At 42.7% G+C, this 19,241-nt stretch overlaps 1 protein-coding gene across 1 annotated transcript in view; it reads left to right on the top strand.

Annotated features, from left to right (window-relative positions):
* The window catches only part of CCDC25 (coiled-coil domain containing 25), an 82,680-nt gene extending 63,803 nt beyond the window's left edge, over positions 1–18,877 (top strand). The window contains exon 9 of the mRNA XM_082469036.1: positions 18,777–18,877. Within this exon, the coding sequence (XP_082325162.1) occupies positions 18,777–18,862 (86 nt within the window). The 3' untranslated portion in view covers positions 18,863–18,877. The remainder of the gene's footprint in view (positions 1–18,776) is intronic.
* Positions 18,878–19,241: the final 364 nt, after the last annotated feature.

Here is a 19,241-nt window from a genome sequence, read left to right as displayed (position 1 = left end):
CTTCTGCTCTCACACTTGGCTGATCGATTAACTGGGTACAGAAACGTAGACTGAAAATAATTTTATGTCATAATCTTAAGATACATTTGCTCAGGAGAAGTCCTGATACTTCCTTTTTAGCCCTGAATCTCACCCGCACTATTTGGTGCCTGGAGGCCCCAAGTCCATAACCTCTTCTGTTCTCTTTCTCCTAAGAATAAACCCTGCCTCCTGCCTAAGGAGTAAGAATCTGGCTGCTAGTATTCTGAAGGTAGATAGGTTTCCTACTTATGTCCTCATTTTCCTCCCATGCCTCACCCTACCCTCCTCCCTTCCTGGTGCCTTCACATTCTGAGCCTCTTCAGGGTCTACAGCATGGATTGGCTCTTTTCTCATAGATACCATTCTCAACTCGCACATTTCTCCTCCTTGGTGCTAAAATCGTTACCACTCCTCCCAGCATCGAAGCCTCCTCTTCTCCTGCGAGATCCATTCAATCTCCAAGTTCCACTGCTTCTTCCTCTCATCACCTCTCACACTCACCTGCTCTCCCCTTCTCTGCCTTCACTTCACCTCCACAGTCAGACCCCTGTTGTCTCGTGCCTGGTTCATGCCAACATCCTTCATCTCACAGTCTCCTTAAGCTCTTGTGTATTTCTCTCCTTCAATCAATTCTGCATGCCGTGGCCACACAAAGCTGATCATCTCACTCCCCTCCATTAAAGTGCAGACTTAGGATAAAATCTCAGCTTGAGCATGAATACTCAGCCTCCACTGCTCTCTTCAACCTCTCCCTCCTAGATCTTCTTCCCACTGCACACGCCCTCTCCAGCCATACTGAATTACTTCTGTTCCTCTGCTAAGCCGTGCTCCCGCTTAATGCCAAGCCCATGCCCATGTTGCTTTTTTGCTTTCCTTTTTCTTTTCAAGAACTCCTACTTACCCTGCCAGTCTCAGCTTAGATGTCATTTCCTCTGGATAGGTTTTCCTGGCCCCAAGACTAGTAGCTGCTCCTCTATACATCCCTAGGGTAATGCCACTTGTCTTCATTAAGCTACCAGCTCCTCCTCCTGAGCAGGGACCATAGTTTGATGACTATTGCTTCCCCAGTGCCTAGCACAGTGCCTGACATGTAGTAGATACTCAATAAATACTTGTTGAATAAATGATTGGATTCCCATGTTCAGATGCAGAAAGTGAGGTGGGAGAGGCCAAACGAATTATTCAAGATCATCCAGCAGGGATCTGCACAGAGGTCCCTCTGGCTTCGAAGCCTATTGGATGATGGGCACCTCGTCTTTCAAGTGCACTTGCTTTCCTAGTCCCAGGCCTCTGACTCAGAGATGTCAGCCTTGGCGCCCCTGGGGATTAAATTTCCAGGGCCCCCTGGGGTGGTTTACCGTTGGCACTGATCTCCAGCATCTCCTGCCTGGGTCTACCAAGGTCCTGCAGAGGTCCCTGCCAGCCAAGTGCCTGTGATAAAAGACAGCAGCCCCAGAGGGAGGCAGGTGGGGACCTCCGATTCAGTTCCAGGCTTCTTAGACCCACCCCCATTCCCCCTCCCCTCCTCATCCCCCTCAACGCTCATTTTCTCTGGCCCCGGTACCTGGAGAAACTCAGACTGTGAGGATTTTCATGGGGGATACAGTGGCGCCCTCACAAACTGCTCCCTTAACGAGCAGAGGAATGAGTTTCATTTTGGCCCAATTCAGAGGACATTGCCCTCTGGGGACCAGTCTGGGCTGAAAGTTCAGATTATTTTGCAGCTTTTGAAGCAAACATCCACTCCAAAAACATGATGTCACCAAAGAAGGCTTGATTACCCTGTGGGGTGCTGGCAGCAAAGACACCCCTCTCCCATCTCCAGCACGTCCTCCCTCAGGGGAGAGACAAGAACACTCATTTCAAAGCAGGCATGGTGCTTCTGAGGGGAGTTGGCCAGGTGTCTTTGTGTGTGTGTGTGTGTGAGAGAGAGAGAGAGAGAGAGAGACCCAGAAACCAGAGATGGGAAACAAAGCCTATGCAGGAGTTCTGAAAGGCTCTGATGAGCTATCTCTGCAGCTCTAGGCACAGCTAGTTCAGGAAGCTTCCCTCTAGCCCAGCTCAGCCTAGGGTCTTTACTATTGACCTGGAAAGTGAAGGGGGCTCCGGCTAATATTTATTCTGCTCCCCTAATGCCTTCCTCTTTGAGAGGCCAGCACTGAGCCCCGGGAATCTGCAAGGTGAACATGAACCCCTCATGTCCACACGTTTTCCCTTCCTCCCTTCCTTCGTTCACTCCTTTTCTTTTTGCTTCTATTCTTTCCTCATTCTGCATGTTCCTCTTTTTCCTTTTTCCTTTCCTCTGCTTCCTCTTCTCATCTCCTTTTCACGTTAAGCTAATAACATCTAACCTTTATTTATCCATGATGAGAGGCAGCCCCTCATTTATCTAAACACCTGATGGGTAGTGTGTCATTTCATAAAAATTTTTTCCTTTAAGTGTTTTACAAGAGTAATCTTGCTTGTTGTAAAAAGAAAAAAAAAATTAGAAAGTACAGGTGAGCTGAAACCAAACAAAAAACAACAACAAAAAGTTAAAGTCCCCCCATAATCACATCTTTGACATTGTGATGTACGTTCTCCGAGATTTCGCTCTAAGAATGGACCCTTCCAAATCTACTAGGAGATTCTTTAGAAGTCAGGAGTCCTGGGTCTGCAGTTGAAGCTCGGCCTTGAGCAAATCACAGCCCCTTGGCCTCCCGTCTGGGGCTCAGTGTCCCCGGGATGCACCTGCATCGCAGGAAGAGGCCTGCCCCTGCCAGCTGGTAGCACGCCCAGGTCAAGGGACCAGATTTTTTTTCTCTCAAGAAAGCCCCAGCCCGTTGCCTTTTGCCACCATCCCGAGAATCAGACCCGGATTCCGGGCGTGGCCACACACCTCCTCACATCCCCTTGGGCCCACCCCGCCTTCTCAGCTTTCACGGTTTCTGCCAATGCATTGGAAACAGCAGGGCTCCTGTGTTCCCTCCACCTGCACTAACAGAGGGAAAGTGCTGCCCCAGCACTCCTTCCATGTCCTCAGCATCCTCTGCCAGGCCCAGGTGCCCCACGGATGCAGGTGCCCCCGGGAGGCTCCTCTCCTGGATGGCTTGGGGCTGTTTCTTCCCTGGAGCGTCATGGCCAAGTTTCCGTGGCCCTGCACGCGGGGACCCTGGGCCAGGGCTGTGGGTGTGGGCAGCTTTGGGTTCCGTGTGGGTTCTGAACAGGAAGGGCTTTCATGTGGGTGCCAGCTGGACTCTTGGGCCTGGCCCCGGCCCTGGCAGTGCCCAACGAGGGGGAGAGGCAGTGAGAAAAACACTTTGTGTTTGGGAGCCTGTTGGTGGGACGGGAGGACGGCAGGGCAAAGCGTTCGTGCAGGCTGAGAGGACAGAGACCAGTGTGACCCTGTGGAAATGGGACGAGAAAGCCTCTTCCACCTAAGAAGCGGCCTCGGCAGAGACACAGGGAACAAAAGGCCGTCGGGTGGTGATGGAAAACAGTTTTTCGAGCCTGCCTTTGCTCTCTCCCTCTCCACAGCCTCCCTGAACCTAATCAGGTCAAGCGTCCAGCTCCCACTGCCAGACATGGTGGCATTGTTTCAATCCCCGGCACCCCCCCCCACCCCCGCCATCCCCTTCCCCCCTGAGAACCGAGTTCTGACAAAGGAGGCCCTGAGGGACGGGCCTGGGAGGACAGAGGCCAAGGGCTGGGGAGGCAGGGTCACTCCTCCTCTACTCCCTCCCACTGGTTATTTTTCTCCCTGGGACTTGAGGGAGAAAACAAGGCTGCCTCTGGAAGACCCGAAGGCTGTTTTTGTTTACATAAAGGCACTTTCTGAGCAAACTGCTCCCTGAAAGGTCAGCACTCATCCCAGGCAGCGCTGGGACCCAGGGCGGGTTTGGGAGATGTGGGGAGAAAGGAAACCGCAGGCTACTTGAGGTCGGATGACTTCACCAGAGAGGGGAGGGGAGCTTCCTGGAGACGGGGCCCTGGGAGACTCTTGCTGCTCCATAGAACTTGAATAGGGCTTGTTTATCTGTCGTCCAGAGCACCCCGCAGCGTGGCAGAGAGGCCAGGGCCACGGGCAGGACACAAGGGAGCTTGGCATCTGGGCCCGTATCCCACAGCCTCTGGCTTCACCTCCCTAGGCCTGAGTTTGCATGAGGGCCCCAAGTAGAAGAACCTTGAGAACCCCCCAGCCCATATATTCTAGGTGTTCAGCAAACATTTTCTGAGCATACACCCTGCACCTGGTATGATACTAAACCCAGGGGCCCAGGTAAGGTGACCGATAGCCCTGGTTTGCCTGGGATTCTCCCAGTTTTAGTACTGAACACCTGGATGTTTGGTCAGGCCAGCCCCAGACCTCAAGCAGCTCGGGATCTGGAAGTAATGGCAGATGTATAATAGCATGTGATGAGGGGCCTAATAGAGGTTATACAAAGGCATGGAACTTGAGAGACGCAGAGACTAGCTCTTGGGAGGAGAGCTGGGAAATTTCACTACGGTGACACCTGTTAGCAATGAGGAGCTATGTATGGGTGGATTTCTTTTTTTAGTCAACTGTATTGAGGTATAATTTATTTTTATTTCTATTTTTTTAACTTAAAAAAATTTTATGTATTTATTTATTTTTGGCTGCATTGGGTCTTCATTGCTGCACGCGGGCTTTCTCTAGTTACAGTGAGCAGGGCTACTCTTCGTTGGCGGTGCACGGGCTTCTAATCACGGTGGCTTCTCTTGTTGCGGAGCACGGGCTCTAGCGCATGGGCTTCAGTAGTTGTGGCACGTGGGCTCAGTGGTTGTGGCTCGCAGGCTCTAGAGCGCAGGCTCAGTAGTTGTGGTGCAAGGGCTTAGGTGCTCAGCGGCATGTGGGATCTTCCCCGACCAGGGCTCGAACCCAGGTCCCCTGCTTTGGCAGGTGGATTCTTAACCACTGCACCACCAGGGGAAGTCCCTAGAGTAAGTCTTGAAATCAAGTAATATAAGCCCTCCAACTTCACTCTTATTCAAAATTCTGTTGGCTTTTTAGGTCCTTTGCATTTGAACACACATTCTTGTCATCAGTTTATCAATTTCTACCAAAACAGTCCTCTGGAATTGTGTTGGGAATGTATAGAATCTACAGATAAATATAAGGAGAATGGACATCTTAATAATATTGTCTTCTTATACATGAAAATAATATATATTTCCATTTGTAAAGATTCTATAAAATTTCTCTCAGCAATGTTTTGTAGTTTTTCAGCATAGAGGTCATGCACATCTTTTATACCTTTCTTCCTATGTATTCTATGTTTTTATACTATTACTGGATATTTTTTATTATTTTTAATTCTGCTATTAATTTTATTTTTTAATTTTTTTAATACATCTTTATTTGAGTATAATTGCTTCACAATACTGTGTTAGTTTCTGCTGTAAACAAAGTGAATCAGCCATGTGCATACATATGTCCCCATGTCCCCTCCCTCTTGAGCCTCCCTCCCACCCTCCCTATCCCACCCCTCTAGGTCATCGCAAAGCACCGAGCTGATCTCCCTGTGCTATGCTGCTGCTTCCCACTAGCTATCTATTTTACATTTGGTAGTGTATATATGTCCATGCCACTCTCTCACTTCGTCCCAGCTTACCCTTCCCCCTCCCCATGTCCTCAAGTCCATTCTCTACGTCTGCGTCTTTATTCCTGTCCTGCTCCTACGTTCGTCAGAACCATTTTTTTTTTTTTTTTTTTAGATTCCATATATATGTGTTAGTATATGGTATTTGTTTTTCTCTTTCTGACTTACTTCACTCTGTATGACAGGTTCTAGCTCCATCCACCTCACTACAAATAACTCAATTTCATTTCTTTTTATGGCTGAGTAATATTCCATTGTATATGTGTGCCACATCTTCTTTATCCATTCATCTGTCGATGGACACTTAGGTTGGTTCCATGTCCTAGCTATTGTAAATAGTGCTGCAATGAACATTGTGGTACATGTCTCTTTTTGAATTATGGTTTTCTCAGGGTATATGCCCAGTAGTGGGATTGCTGGGTCATACGGTAGTTCTATTTTTAGTTTTTTAAGGAACCTGCATACTGTTTTCCATAGTGGTTGTATCGATTTACATTCCCACAAAGAGTGCAGGAGGGTTCACTTTTCACCACACCCTTTCCAGCATTTATTATTTCTAGATTTTTTGATAATGGCCATTCTGACTGGCATGAGGTGATACCTCATTGTAGTTTTGAGTTGCATTTCTTTAATAATTAGTGATGTTGAGCAGCTTTTCATGTGCCTCTTGGCCATCTGTATGTCTTCCTTGGTGAAATATCTATTTAGGTCTTCTGCCATTTTGGGATTGGGTTCTATGTTTTTTTGATATTGATCTGCATGAGCTGTTTGTATATTTTGGAGATTAATCCTTTGTCTGTTGTTTCTCCCATTCTGAGGGTTGCCTTTTTTTCTTGTTTATGGTTTCCTCTGTTGTGCAAAAACTTTTAAGTTTAATTAAGTTCCATTTGTTTATTTTTGTTTTTATTTCCATTTCTCTAGGAGGTGGGTCAAGAAAGATCTTGCTGTGATTTATGTCACAGAGTGTTCTTCCTAAGTTTTCCTCTAAGAGTTTTATAGTGTTTGGTCTTACATTTAGGTCTTTAATCCATTTGGAGTTTATTTTGGTGTGTGGTGTTAGAGAATGTTCTAATTTCATTCTTTTACATGTAGCTGTCCAGTTTTCCCAGCACCACTTATTGAAAAGGATGTCTTTTCTCCATTGTATGTTCTTGCCTCCTTTATCAAAAATAAGGTGACCATATGTACGTGGGTTTATCTCTGGGCATAAAAATTATTTTTCCAATTACTTTGCTCCTAGTATACCGAAATGCAATGGCTTTTTGTATATTGGCCTTATGTATTTTGACATTGATAAATTCACTTATTAATAATAACTGTTTCCTTGTGATTCCTTAGGATTTTCTGCATAAACAGCCATGCTGTTTATGCATAAAGACAACTTTGCATTTTTGTTTCCAATATTTATTTCTTTATTTGCCTTACTTCACTAGGGAGGATGTCCAGTAAAATGTTGAATAGAGGGTGAGAGATGAGATCTTTGCTTCGGTCCTGATTTTAGAGAAAGCATTTAATCTTTCACATTAAATATACAATTAGCTGTAGGTTTTTCTTATAAATGCCCTTTATTGAATTGAAGAAATTCCTTTCTATTTATAATTTGCTGGGAGTTACTTTTTTAAATCATGAAAGGATGTTGAATATTGTCAAATTATTTTTCTGCATCTACTGAAATGGTTATATAATTTTCCTCCTTTGTTCTGTTAATGTGGTAAATTACATGGATTGGTTTTCAAATGTTAAAACAATTTTGCATTCCTGGGATAAATCCCGCTTGGTCATGGTACATTATCTTTTTTTATCTATTGTTGGATTTTATTTGTTAATATTGTTCATTCTATTTGTTAAGAATTTGTTAGTATTATTAATTGTATTTGTTAAGAATTTCACGAAGGTTATTTGTGTGTAATTTTCTTTATTTTAATGTTCTTGTCCGGTTTTGTTATCAGATTTATGCTGGCTGTCTTGGTCCATTCAGGTTGCTAAAACAAAATAATAGAGACTGCGTGACTAATAAACAACAGAAATTTGCTTCTCACAGTTCTGAAATCTAGGAAGTCCAAGATCAAGGCACCAGCAGATTCAGTATCTGGTGAAGGCCCACCTTCTGGTTCCTGGATAGTCTTCTTTTGGCTGTGTTCTCACATGGTGGAAGGGGTGAGGGATGTCCCTGGGATCTCTTTATAAGGGCACTAATCCCATTCATGAAGGCTCTTCCCTCATGACCTAGTCAACCTTTCAAAGGCCCCACCTCCTCTTACCATTACAAACTAGGATGTTAGCATTTCAACATATGAATTTGGGAGGGTCATAATTATTCAGTTCATTACACTAGTCTCATAAAATGAGTTGAGATTTCCTTCCTTCTCTATATTCTGAAAGAGTTTGCATAAAAATATTATATGGTCCTTAAATATTTTTATAGGATTCACCTGTAAAACCACCAGAGACTAGTGTTCTCTTTGTGAGAACTTTCCTTTAATTAAAAATTCAATTTCTGTAACACATATAGGACTATTAAGATTTTTTATTTCTTCTTGAGTTAATTTTTATGAGTTGTGCTATTCAAGGAATATGTCCATTTCATCTAAGCTATCAAGTACATTGGCATAAAATTGTACTTAATATTCCCTTGTGGTCCTTTTCTTTTTTTTTGGCTGTGCGCCACATGACTTGTGAGATCTCAGTTCCCCAGTCAGGGGTAGAACCCAGGCTGGCAGTGAAAGTGCCGAGTGCCAACCACTGGACTGCCAGGGAATTCCCTCCTTTGTGGTCCTTTTAATGTCTGTATGATCTATAGTGATAGCCTTTTTTATTCATGATATTGGGATCTATGTTTTCCCTTGTGTTCATTATTAATCTTTCTAGGGGTTTATCAATTTTATTAATTTTTCAAATAACTATTTTTGGCTTTGTTAACTTTCTCTATTTTTTGTATGGTTTCTGTTTTATTGATTCTTTTTCTTACATTTTCCCCCCTTCTACTTGCTTTGGGTTTAATTTGCTCTTCTATATCTAGCTTCTTAAGGTTAACGTTAACCTTTCTTTTATCTAATATAGACATTTAAGGCTATAAATTTCCCTCTAAAAACTGCTTACCTGCATCCTACAAATTTATATATGTTGCATTTTTACTATCATTCATTCTACATATTTTCTAATATCCCTTATGATATCTTTTTTGACCCAGGTGTTGTTTGGTAGTTTTCAAGTATTTGAGGATTTTCTAGCTATCTTATTTTCACTGATTTCTAATTTAATTCCATTGTAATCAGAGAACATATTACATATTACATGAGATTCAAATCTATTTAAATGTATTGAAACTTAACTTATGTTCTATTTTGATGGTCTGTATTTTCTTGAAAACAAGTTTATTATGCTCTTATTTGGCATAATGTTCTATAGTTACCCATTAGTTCAAGTTGCTTAAGATTTTCTATACACTCACTGATTTTTTGGCTACTTGTTTTGTCAGTTACTGAAAGAGGGGTGTTCAAATACCCAACTATGATTGTGAGTTTGTCTATTTCTTTTTTTATTTCTGTCATTTTTGCCTCATGACTTTTGAAGCTCTTTTTTTAAGTTTACAGATATGTAACACTGTTATGTCTTTCTGGTGAATTATCTCTTCTATCATTCAGACATATCCCTTTTTCTCTCTTGTAATGTCTTGAAGTCTGCCTTGTCTGTTATTAATATAACCATACCAGCTTTCTTATGTGTACTGTTGATTGACTTGGTATGTCTTTTGCCATCCTATTATTTTAAATTAATTTTTTAAAATATAAAGTTCTTCTTATGCAGACAGCAGCTAGTTGGGTCTTTTTAAAAAACCTGAATTTTAATTAGAGTGTTTAGTCTTTCAACATTTCATGTAATCATTGTTATGGTAGGGTGTAAGTCTACTATATTGTATTTCTTTTCCGTTTGTTCTTTCTCTCTTCTACTCTTTTGTTGTTCCTTTCCTGCCTTCTCATGGCTGATTAAATAATTTTTAGTATTCCATTTTATTTTTTCTATTGGCTTCTGAGCTATTCATCGTACTATTATATTTTAGTGCTTGCTCTAGGATTAATAATATCCATTTAACCTATAAAAATCTATTCATAGTCAATATTGTACCCTTTCACACTTTATAATTCACAATTTCCACTTCACATTTCCTATTTTTCACTTCACACCTGACACTTCTACTCCACGCATCCCATTTCACTAATGTAGTAACATTGCAACAGCATGATTTTATTTACATGCTTCCCATTGTCCAACATGCTATTTTTAAATGTCTTCTTAATATACTACAAACACATACATTATAAATGCCCTGCGATCTTATTATTTTCCTTAACTGTTTTTTAAGAAAACCCAGAGAAGATAAAAACCTCATAAATTTTAATATTTATTCACTCATTTACCAGTTCTGCTGCTCTTCATTTTTTCTGTAGATTCAAGTTTCTATCTGATATTTCCTGTTAGCATGAGGAATATCCTTTAGCAATTCTTATAACGCAGCTATGCCAGCTCTGAGCTGTTTAAGCTTTCATTTTTCTGAAAATATCTTTGTTTTCCCTTCATTTTTGAAGGACATTTTTAACGAATACAAAATTCTATGCTGACAGTGTTTTCTTTTATAACTTCAAAGATTTTATTCCCTTTTTTGGGTTTCTTTTGCTTCTGATTAGAAGTCAGTGGTACTTCATATCAATGTTTCTCAGTATGTAATGTGTCCTTTGTTTTCAGATTGTTTTCTAGTTCTTCTCTTTATTTTTGTTTTTTAACAGTTTTATTAGTAAGTGCATAGGTATGGTTTCCTTTGTATTTATCCTCAATTTTTTCCCCGATTCTCCAATTTCATGTATGTTGGACCATTTGATATTTTTCCATATGCCTCTGAGATTCTGACCATTTTTCTGCCGTATTTTTTTTTCTCTTTATTCTTTAGTTTGGATAATTTCTATTGATCTGTCATCAGGCTTACTGACTTTTTCTTTTTTCATAGCTAATGTGCTGTTAATTCCATCCAGTGACTACTTTATTTCAGTTATTGAAATTTTCAGTTTTAAAATTTCCATTTGTTCTTTTCTTTATAACTTCCGCTTCTCTGTTGAGATTCTCTATGTTGTCATTCATCGTGACCATATTTTCCTTTAGTTATCTGAGCATATTTATTATCATATTTTTAGTCTTGGTCTGCTAACGTTTGGGTAACCTCTGAGTCAGTTTCTATTGCCTAATTTTTTTCTTGACAATTGTCACATTTTTCTGGGTTTTGCTGGGCTTTTTTTTTTTTTTTTTTTGCAGGGGTGGGACACATCTAGTAATTTTAAATTGTTGATGACATATTTTAGAGACTATGGAATCTGTTATTTTCCTTAGAAGAGTGTTGAGAGAGTGGATTTTTGTTCTAGCAAACAGTTTGATCACTGGTTGATACCCTTAAACTTGGCTTGACTTGATTTTATGCTTTGTTATGGTAAGTCTGTAAAGATCCCAAGTTATTTTCTAAGCCCTCTAACTTCACAGGACTCAACCTCCAAACTCTGTCTCTTAGACATTTTTCAGAGTTTGGCTTTAGTTTTTTTAGGGTGGACCTATGAGAGGCCTTCCCCTAGGGTGTAGTCCTTACTCCTAAAACACAGATTTTCTTATATCTCAGCCTGATGTCCAAGATGTTAACAAGGTGTTAATGACATCTCTCCACTCTGGCTGGTACGGATTTCTAATACCTCTAAGACTTTTTGACCTCTTCTATTTCTGTTCTATTCTTAAGCCCTTATCAGCCTCACAGGTAATTCTTTGTAGTCTTGATCTGTGCAGGTACAGTCCTCATCCAAGGACTCATGGGTGACCCAAGCACAATTTTAGGGTCTCTTATATGCACATGTCTCTCTTATTCAATGCCCTGCTCTGCAGATTCCAGTTGCTTTAGCTGCTGCAAACTCTGAACCCTGACTCCTCAGCTCCGCAAAACTGCTATGCTTAGAATAGTCTTTAGCCCTCTGCCTTCCGTTACAAAACTGACTCCAGGGTGATCATGGTGTTAACCTTGTGGGTTTTCTTTCTCTCGGAAACCATAGTCTTAGATTTCCTGTTATCCACTATCTGAAAACAGTTGTGTCATATATTTTTTCTAGTTTTATGGTTGTTTATAATGGAAAGACTATACCAGTTATCCTGTGATATCCAGAAGTGGAAGTCACCCAGTGGATTTCAGACAGGGAAGTCTCAAAATCACTTCAATTTGTATCATATGGTAAGGTGTTGAGGGAGACCACTTAGGAAACTCTACCACATTTTCTACTCCCCTTACATTCCTTCCTTTTTCTGTATCCTTTTTTCCAGTTATAGCCCTGCCCTCTGATGATTTGATCCTGCTGGGACCTGAAGTGATAAACAGATATGTTTAATTCCTTTGGGTCAGTGTTATGTCCTGGTAGTTCATAAATCAGCACAAACCTCTCTCTTTTGTGGATAGCTTGCATTCCTCCTCCATGTCATGTTCACAAATTAGATCATGAATAACCTGTACTGACCAAACTATCAGGGAGGTAAGTTTCTTATTGATCAGAGCCCCATTTACTTCTTGCCACACATCCCTCCCCTTCTCCTTCTGAGAGGATCATTTCCTCAATTATCTCCTCATTCCTTTCTTATTCTATATGTGTTTTTCCTCTCTCTACTTTATTTCTTATTAAAAAATTTTTTTCTGGGGTCATATGAATATGTATATATCTTTGTATAAATTGATTTATATGTATTTATACATATAAATTCATATACATATATATGATTTACACAACCTGATGGGGGATGTTCATGCATATGTTAGTGAGAATGTGTGTGGCATAATTTCTGTGGAATGAAGTTGGCAAAGTGAGGTTGGAGAACATCCAGAGGGAGAGAACTATTTATTTACTAAGCATTGGCTCTGAGTCAAGGCACTAAAATATACCCTTTACACACAAACTTCATTTAATCTTCATTACTACTCTATGAAGTAAGGATTCTTATACTTATTTTTCAAACGGAAACCTGGGGCTCAATGAGGTAAATGTAACTTGCCTCAGACACAGCTGGTAAACAACAGAGCAAAGAGTTAAATCAGTGTTTCTCTGGCTCATATCTGGGCTCTTTTCACTATACAATACTTTCTCCCTAGAAAGATGTCTGTTAGGAAAAGTGATCAAAGAGCATGTAGTTCCCTGACTTGTGAGGGTGGAATGAAGGGAAGAAGATGTATGGGGAAGTAGACCTATGGTCCAGTATTGCCTTGATGGAAATGGTCAGATCTTAGGGATCCTCTCTAATAATCTCCCACCTGGAATCTGAGTGATCTGCGAGGATTTGTGAACAGGCACTGGAGAATGAAGAGGGTGGGAGAACTTAGCCGAGGGGATCAGAGATTTAAGTAATTGAAAACTGCAGAAAAGGAATCATAGGATTCACAAGGAAATGGGTCCAAAATCTAGGAGGAGAAGGGATTGAGGATGAGGTCAGAAGGAGAACAGAACCCTCAGGTGACAAAAAGGTCATTCGGCGCTGAAACTTACAGGAATCCACGGGGGCGGGATTAATGAAGCAGACAGACAGCCTTCCCAGAAGTCACTCACACATGAAGAGACAGGAACTGGGTGAGTGTAACCAGCCTCCCCTGGTCTCAGCAAGGGGTGCCAACATCATTTATTAGATAATCAGGATGAAATGAGTGGTCTAGTTAGAAACTTTAGCATGTTATGAAAGTATATTGAAATGAAGCATAATGTCATGACAAGTGCAAGAAGAAGGGAAGGAGTCAGAGAGTTTGAAAAAGAGAAGAAAGTAAAGGAATGTAAGGATCGCTCAGAGATTCTGCCACCCTGGCCAAGGGAGACAGACTGAACTGGGGGGGGGGTGGTTCAAAAATGGGGTGGTTAGAGAGCTGTGCTCTGATGAATGCTGATGATTTGCTAAGTTCTCCCCAGTCTCAATTAAATGTAAACACTCCTTGCTTTGGAAAGGCAGTGTGACATCTTTACTTTTTCATATTTTAAAATAAAAATAATTGATTAACACATTCACAAAATCCAAAAGGTGCAAAAGAATATACAGGGAAATGTAGGTCTCCCCCCACCTCTGTCACCCACTTCCCCAGCCCTCCTTTCCAGAGGAACTCCTATTATCAGGCTTACGTGGTTCCTTCCAAAGAGATCTGCAGCATTTAAAAACAGCTATGAATATATTGATAGCTTTCACAAAATGACAGCACATTGTACATGTTCTTTTGCACTTTGCTTTTTATAAATTTTAACTTTTTGAATATTTTTTTGGAAATTATTTCTTATCAGTACCTAGACAACTGCCTTATTACTTTTTAAGAGCCACATACTTTTCCATCGTAGAGCTGTATCATAATTTAACTAGTTTCCTACTGATGGGAATTCAGGTTAACTTCCAATCTTTCGGTGTTACATACTGCATACTCGGCAATAAACATCCTTGAACATACATCACTGTGTGAGTGTGTGTGTGTGTGTGTGTGTGTGTGTGTGTGGTATGAGGGAGCAGGGAGGACCTAGGAGTGGAGGTGCAGGGTCAAAGGATACGTGCATTTTGAACTATGGAGAATGGTTGTCTCCCTTCTTTAAATGCGTGCTGGCTGCTCATTTGTGAAACCATCTGCCTGATGGGAGGAAATTGATCAGATATACCACTACATACGCTCTTTGTTTCAGTTCTTCCAACAATGCTGTGAGGTACAGAGGCAAGTCATTCCTATATTTTGTCCAAGAAAGCCAAGCTCAGCAAGGTGCTGGCAATCCCAATGTAACCCGGCAACTTCCGATCAGTCTCTTGGGTACCCTAACACTGGGAAAGGTTGCAACTCTCTGGATAAAGGGTAGAGATGCTAGGTCTCTAGAACTATGCGTCCTTCATGATAAATAACCGAAATCAGCTTTCTGGTCCAAACCAGTCTTAGCTGTGGGCCTGGGGTCTTCTGCTGAGTCCAGCTCAGCTTGAGCAGAGCTAAGAAAGCACAACTGGGCCTGCTCCCATCCCACCAGGTCCTATGATGTCTTGGGGTCCTGAGACAACGTGGCCAGACCACCCCCAGACACAGGATTCCCCAGATCCTAGAGCGTTTAGATGTCTTTTTAGTGTCCGCATACCCACATCCAAACACAAGAGGACTTTTGTTCTGAAATGGGGCCTTGGGGAGCCTGCCCTAGCCACCCGAACCCCTCCTCTGCAACATGGGAAGATGATGAGCTACAAACAAGATGCGGCTCAGTGCGTTACTAACATCGCTTTGGGTCACTTGCTTTAGCTTGGAACCACCACGGAATAATCACGCTTTTGATGGGCAGTCCCGTTTCACTTCCTTGTTCCTAGGGCGTTTCTACCCCCAGCCTGGCCTTTGGCCCTTTCCCTCTTAGCTTTCCAGGTTTTGAGGAAACAAAAGCTGTTCGCAGTGTCCCCCCAAGTCAACCCCTTGGTTGGAACTGGGGTGTCTACAAGACCCCCCACCCCGCCAAGCCCAGAGAATGTCTCCCCTGGGCACTGCCGGAACTGGTTTATGAAATTTCTGTCTCAGACCTTCTGAGTTGCCCGGGCACACTCTCCTCTTAGATGCTGTTTGTGATTTCAGGTCTTTTCTGACTGACTGGTTTGGTCCTAACGTTTTCAGAGTATTTCCCAAGGAATTCCAAGTTCTAAGGGCGGGCCTTGGGGCTGCTTAGGAAAGCCTCTTTAACTAAAGAGTTCCCCACCCCCTTTTAAAACATTGTGAACTATATCATACATTCAGAAAAGTACAAAAACATATATGTACAGTTTAAAAATAAAATGAAAGCCAACACCCATGGAACCATCACCAGGTATAGACATAGAATATTGCCAGTACTCTAGAAGCCCCCTTTGTGGCCCTCCCTAATCTATTTGACATGTTGAAATTCAGGTGAGAGTTCTCCACCTAAGCAAGTCTGAAAAACAGTGGGTCACTGTCCTGGAATGTCCCCCCAGCTATCCTCACAGCGTCCATCACACACGGTGCTGTCTTCTCCCGGGCCTATGAAGCTCTGGAACTTCGCTCACACCCAGCCCTGCCTCCCAGCCCACCAATGGGTTAGGAAGAAATATTAGTAGGTAAAAAACTTCACAAATATACACTACCAAACATAAAATAGATAGCTACTGGGAAGCAGCCGCATAGCACAGGGAGATCAGCTCGGGGCTTTGTGACCACCTAGAAGGGTGGGAGGGAGGGAGATGCAAGAGGGAAGAGATATGGGGACATATGTATATGTATAACTGATTCACTTTGTTATAAAGCAGAAACTAACACACCATTGTAAAGCAATTATACTCCAATAAAGATGTTAAAAAAAAAAAAACTTCACAAATGAATTGTATTCGTGAGGGAGAAGTGGCTTTTTACGGTCAATCTTCCTTTGCCTTTTCTTTTTTTTGAAAGTCTTTTTGGTAGGTTGGTTTGTTTTAGGCCACTATCAAAGACTTTGGTGGTTCTTTCCCCTTTACCCTGTGTCTTTTCTATCACTTTCCTTCCTTCCTTCCTCATCATAAGTCATCACTGACCATCAGTCATCGTGGGCACAACAAAACATTCCGTCTTGTAGATGGAAATAATTTTAGAGTACAAACCACGCGTAGGTCACGAATTACAGGTACGATGACTGGTCACAGAATCAAGTTCTGTCCATCATTTTTAGTTAGAATCCCTGAAGGACAGGAATTCAATAAATATTTTTAAACCAATGAAAGTTTCCTGGGTTGCTGTATCATTCGGGATCCACTCAGAAGCAGAAATCACACCAGTTATTCAGATAGAGAGTATTTAATACAAAGAAGTGTGGACTGGGGTAAAGTGGTCCATCAGAGAAAAGGCAAGGAGGGAACCCTAAGGGATCACAGAGGCAGGAAGCAGTCACCACCCCCAGGGCTGGTAGAACAAAGGGTCAAGACTGAGTTATTGAAACTCAGAAACTTGGAAGAGGGCCCATAAGGCTGAAACTCAGATGTCTGAGGAGGGGGCTCGGCTCAGCTGACCCTGGTATCTCCGAGCTCGGAGAGGGGCATCAAGCCCTGTGATGAGGGGCATCAGCCATCTGGTATCAGAGTTTCCAACAGGGGAGGGGAGGGGCGTGCAATCAGGCTGCTGCTGTGTTTGACAAACTTCGAACTGGATCCAGCTGCTGTTATAGGTGAAGAAGGGAGGTTGGGGTGATACTCACAAGAAACAAAAGCCCACAGGAAGCAGATGGGAAGGAGTGAGTCTCCTCTCCTCCTCCAGGCTTCGATCTCTGTCTATTAACCCTGCTGGGCAGAGCGTAACCGGAAACCAGGTGAGTGAGGGAGTCCTGGCATCACGAAGCAGTCATTGAGCAGAGTGCAGAGTTTGGGACAGAGAGACAGTAGCTTAATAACTGACCCAGTAGGTCTGACAGGTAACCCAGGACTGGCTCCCCTGAGACCACTAGCCGGGGGCTGTATTTAGTCCCTTTCCGCTCACAGGGATGGAGCACTCGATTCTGGAGAAACAAAGATGAACGTATGAAACACAGTGCCTGCCATCAGGAACTCACAGTCTGGTGGGAGAGCACGTATGCCTACAGGTTATTACAAGGTGAACAGTATGTGTGAAATGCTCCCTATTTACAGTTCCCCCACCATCATCCTATTTATTTCTCCTCCTACTTGCAGAGAGATGATCAGGGAAGGCCCCCCTGGGGAGGTGACATTTGAGTGGAGTTCTGAAGGATGAGGCAGCAGCCATATGAAGGTCACGGGGAAGAGAGTTCCAGGCGGTGATATCTACGGTGTTCATACCCTGAGGCTGGCACCTGTCTGTTCTGTTTGAGGAAGATCAAGGCCACCGTGTCTGGAGGCAGGTGGGGGGCAGAGGGACAGTTAGAGGAGCCAGCAGGGAGCAGAGCAGGGGAGCCTCCTGAACCTTGTTAAAGAGTTTGGATTTTATTCTAAGTGCGGTGGGAAACTATTGGAAGGATTTTAGGCAGGGAATAGATGAGATCTGATTTATGCTGAAACAAAACGAAAAACTCTGGTTTCTTTAAGGAGAACAGCATCAAGGATGGAAGCAATCTACAGATTCGGGGCAATCCCTGTGGAAACACCAATGGTATTTTTCACAGAACTAGAACAAATAGTTCTAAAAGTTGTGTGGCAAGTGAAGTAAGTCAGAGAAAGACAAATTTCTGTGCCTCACTTTATTAAAATTTACAGGATCACCAATTCCTTGTTGAATACAAGTAATGACAGCAGTATCATCTCTCGTTCTTGATCCTAAAGAGAATGCACTCTCTCGCCCTCGCCCCACCCCCTTCTCTCTCCTCTCTCTTTCTCCCCCACTTCCCAGCAAAAGGGTATCTGGTTCATTAATGCGCAGGAGGAGCGCAGGGGGTGGGGGAGGGACTGCTTTGACGGCAGGGAGTGTGGCTCTGCTCAGGGATTATGACGCTGTCGCCAGGCTCTGAGTCTCTGCTGACTTATGGTGGCTTCTTTCCCAAGCGGGGTCTTCTCTCAGTGTCAGGCAAAGGCCCAGCCACTCCAGGCGTTTCAGTCTTCTGACCTTGAGACCCCATAAGGAGGAAGTGTCTCTTTTCTCCTATTTCCAGCCCAAGTCTGGGCGCTGATGCTTTTTGGTGAACGAGTCCTGCCTGGGTAACGCGTCCATTCCGGCAGAGGGTGTGGCCAGAGCAGGGGTATTCTCACCGGTCACCCCTGCGTCACTGGTCCACTCTGGGGGGAACGTGGGTGGTGAGGTCAACACTATTTGAGCCGCATGAAGTGATTAAAGAGGTTTATGCAAAGGAGCATAAGGGTGTTGTTACCCGAAGAAGAGACAGTGATTGCTGGGGAAACTAACACAGCAGCTATCGCCGTAGGCAGCAGGGGTGCTGAGTTTGCAGGACTGAAGCCGACAGAGACCAGCAGGAAGGGAATTCTGGGAGAAAGAAACGGTACAAGAATCAGCCGTGGAGGTGGGCTGGAGACAGCTTATCTAGCAGCCTGGGCCCCCGGGAGGTCCCATGATGGCCAAGGAGGAGACGGGCCTCTGGCCCTCTGTTTTCTTTTTAAACTAACAGTTTTCATCATCATCATCATCATTATTTGTCTTTTAAGTTTTGATTATCTAAGATTTCCTATTACTCAGCCATAAAAAAGAAGGAAATAATGCCATTTGCAGCAACATGGGTGGACCTGGAGATTATCATGCTAAGTAAAGTAAGTCAGACAGAAAAAGACAAATATTGTCTGATATCACTTGTATGTGGAATCTAAAGAAATTATACAAATGAACTTATTTACAAAACACAAATAGACTCACAGACGTAGAAAACAAACTTATGGTTATCAAGGAGTTTGGATAAATTAGGAGTTTGGGATTAAAATATACACACTACTGTATATAAAATAGATAACCAACAAGGACCTACTGTATAGCACAGGGAACTCTACTCAATGTCTTGTAATAACCTACAATGGAAAAGAATCTAAAAAAGATTCTATATATAACTGAATCACTTTGCTGTACACCTGAAACTAACAGAACATTGGAAATCAATTTTTCAAGAAATTTTTTTTTTTAATTAAAGAAAAGAG

Source organism: Balaenoptera physalus (assembly GCF_965194825.1).
Source record: "Balaenoptera physalus genome assembly, chromosome: 7".
Classification (NCBI taxonomy): domain Eukaryota; kingdom Metazoa; phylum Chordata; class Mammalia; order Artiodactyla; family Balaenopteridae; genus Balaenoptera; species Balaenoptera physalus.
This window is presented reverse-complemented; position numbering and strand designations above follow the sequence as displayed.